This window comes from Scatophagus argus, chromosome 10 (genome assembly GCF_020382885.2).
Source record: "Scatophagus argus isolate fScaArg1 chromosome 10, fScaArg1.pri, whole genome shotgun sequence".
NCBI lineage: Eukaryota > Metazoa > Chordata > Actinopteri > Scatophagidae > Scatophagus > Scatophagus argus.
In genome coordinates this window covers 19,217,667-19,220,561 of record NC_058502.1, presented here as the reverse complement: position 1 = coordinate 19,220,561, position 2,895 = coordinate 19,217,667, and the positions used below count along the sequence as shown (strand labels likewise).

The following is a 2,895-nucleotide window of genomic DNA, read 5'->3' as shown; positions in this document are numbered from 1 at the left end:
TGATCTGCGCCGCCAAAACAACAGCTTCCTCTCCCAGTATTTTTGTCCTTTGAACTGACATGAACTCGTCACTGTCGTTCTCCTTGGAGTCCGGTTCTGACAGGAGTTCTATCTCCCTGTGCACAGAGTTTGTGACTGGGTTTGGATGCAGCCAAATGCGTCTTCCGTGCGTCTTGGCACACTCTCGGTTTTTACACACTCTCTCGCTCAGTCTGAGCAAAACGACATCTCCTCAGACGCATGTTCGTAATGTCAGGTGAAGAGGGGGTCAGAAAGAGTGCCACAAGTCTCTGCTGGACCCTTTGCCCCCCGCCCCCCGCCCCGGTTTGCCCCCCCAGCCCCAGCTGTGGGCATCACAAGGTGTCCGAGCTGTTACTGCAGGGGCTGATCAGCGCCAGGTTGGTGGCCTTGTGCTTTTTCAACAGTCTCGTGATTTTCTCGTCGTCTGAATTTGGGTCCAGAGGTTTGTTGTACTCGTCGTCCTCCTCGTTATCCGAGCTCTCCTTCATCTTCTCGGTCTCCGAGTCGTGCTTTTTCTTGGCCGTGGCCATTTCTGCTGCGTGTCTCTTCCGCCATTTGGTTCTTCTGTTCTGAAACCAAACCTGTTGAGGAGGGAGAGAAATGCGCACAGATGCTCAACAGGTCTACAAATGAACAAGTAATCATAAGGCAGGAAACAGAAAAGCTCCACTATTTTAAACTAATATCAGCTGGAAATAGTCCTGACCGTACAGAATGTGTTACAATAACAACAGAATCAATTTTAAATGTAATAACAACAATACAACAATAATAATAAGTAGCTTAAATTTCATTAATTCATTAATAACGTTTTCTTGGCGTGGGATTTCACATACAGCAGAAAAGTTTAAAAGGGCCAAATAATATTTTCCCCATTTACTAAAAATGACAGAGCAGGTGTTTGATGACAGTGTTTTTACCTTGACTTGGCTCTCCGTCATTCCTAAAGAGTAAGCCAGGCGGGCTCTCTCTGGCCCGGCCAGGTACTTCGTCTGCTCGAAAGTTTTTTCCAGTGCAAAAATTTGCTGTCCTGAAAAAGTCGGTCTGGAGTGTTTCTTCTTGCCGTCCTTGTCCATCATCATGTTCGCTTGAGCTGGAAAAAAGACACACAAATAGGCCCGTGGTTATACAGTGTTGTTTATACTGAGAAAGTCCACACGTGATGCTAACACACATTGAACGTCACAATTCTGGGCCAAAATGAGCCTCGAACGTTCCTACAACTCCTCAAAGTATGTCTGAGCAACATGTTGCGTTTACTGACCTACTATTTACGACTGTACTAATATATTTTTAATAGGCCGTACAAATATTATTTTACAAGTCTGAAAGTCCTGCCAAGTATCACATTTTGTTATTGTATGTATTGGAACACGCAGTGTGTCTGAGATGCAGGCTAGCAGCGACCCTAGTGCTCAATAATATTTTATCCCTTTGGGTCAGCTATACACTAATATTCAAAAGAACAGATTGGCATTAACAGAGGTGACTCTATAAAATGTAGCCTAGTTATTTCTGTTAGTGTGTTGTCCGTGGCAGCCCTCTTATAGGAATAAAACAATGTCTAAAATCACAAGACAAACAACACGGCTCTATAAAAGCATTCTGCTACCACACAGAGGTGCCTGGCCTGTTCTGAAATGAGACAATTCATAAACTGACCCTAAAAGCGTACAAGACAGCCAGAGAGACGGGACTTACTAGGACAGGGAACACGCGGGTCCCTCCAGGGTGAACCCTGCATCACTCCGGGCCAGAAGATGGGCGCCCTTCCCGGCAGCTCGGCTAAGGGCTTCGGGTACCGCGACACCGCCGGGCTGAAGTACATCCCCGCTGCTGCGGCGGCTGCGGTGGTAGCCAGACCGTTTATCCGAGGGAACCCGGAGAGCAGCTGTCCGGCCGTGGTGATGGGTCTCCCCAGGATGTCGCTTATTCCGTGCGGGGTCCCCATGGATATCTGGGAGTTGAGATTGGAGAGCGGGGGCGCCTTGAAGCCCGCCGGGCTCTGCTGCAGCGCATACGGGAACAGAGACGTCTTCATCTCGGTCATGTTGTGTAAAGCCGCCAGCGGGGTGCTGCCCAGGACGAATGCACTCTGCCGGTTAGCCTCCATCTGCCCGACCGCTAACATTTGTGAACATGAACCACCAAACTTGCTTGGATAAAAACGGGAAAAAGAAAAGAAACTAAGAGTAAATAAAGAGGCAGAGCGGACCGGTGCTATTCAGGAGCCAGGCCACTTCTGCCGCCTTCTCCAAAAGTATCCTGGATGAGGAAGAAGCAAACTCTTGAAATGTTGAAAAACTTGAGCAAAACCGAACTTGTCTTCTCTCGGGGGAAGCGAAGAGCTCGGTCAAACTCCCAAAATGTCTCTCGGCGTGTTTGTTTTGGTCAGAGTCTGTCAGCTGGGAGAAGGCTGCATGCGTCCGCCACAGGAATCCTCGCGGAAGTCGGATGGTCTGATGATGTTTTTAGTGGTTTTGATGGGAACCATTAAGAGGTCGACTTGTCTTTCCATAAATTGACTCGCTCTAGGCTGGAAGTGAAAGCGGGAGCCGCTGATAATAGCGCAACCACCTGCACGCGCGCTATTCCCATTGGACAGAGCTGAGTGAGACAGCGCCCTGATTGGAGGAGACAGAGACTCCGCTGCTACACACGTGCGTCCACGTTAGACCGGTGCTGCCTTGAAGTGCTATCGGAAATAACAAATTTCCAGTTAAGAGGCATACGAACGACACCGTTCAGTGATTATTAGGACTGATTGGGTGTAATTATGATAGATGATAATCCATGTTGCGGATAAGTGACGTTTCAGAGCGGGTACACAACCCCAAAAAGACAGGCTAATGTCGTATACATTATTATCATGCC

The 2,895-nt window shown here is 48.3% G+C and overlaps 1 protein-coding gene across 1 annotated transcript; it reads right to left on the bottom strand.

Annotated features, from left to right (window-relative positions):
* Positions 1-345: 345 nt before the first annotated feature.
* On the bottom strand, positions 346-2,576 carry nkx6.2 (NK6 homeobox 2). The gene is made up of 3 exons (XM_046402072.1): positions 1,723-2,576; positions 942-1,114; positions 346-602 (listed from the first exon to the last, which is right to left on the bottom strand). Exons 1-3 carry the CDS (start codon positions 2,150-2,152, stop codon positions 354-356), a joined length of 852 nt encoding a protein of 283 aa, XP_046258028.1. The 5' UTR covers positions 2,153-2,576; the 3' UTR covers positions 346-353.
* Positions 2,577-2,895: the final 319 nt, after the last annotated feature.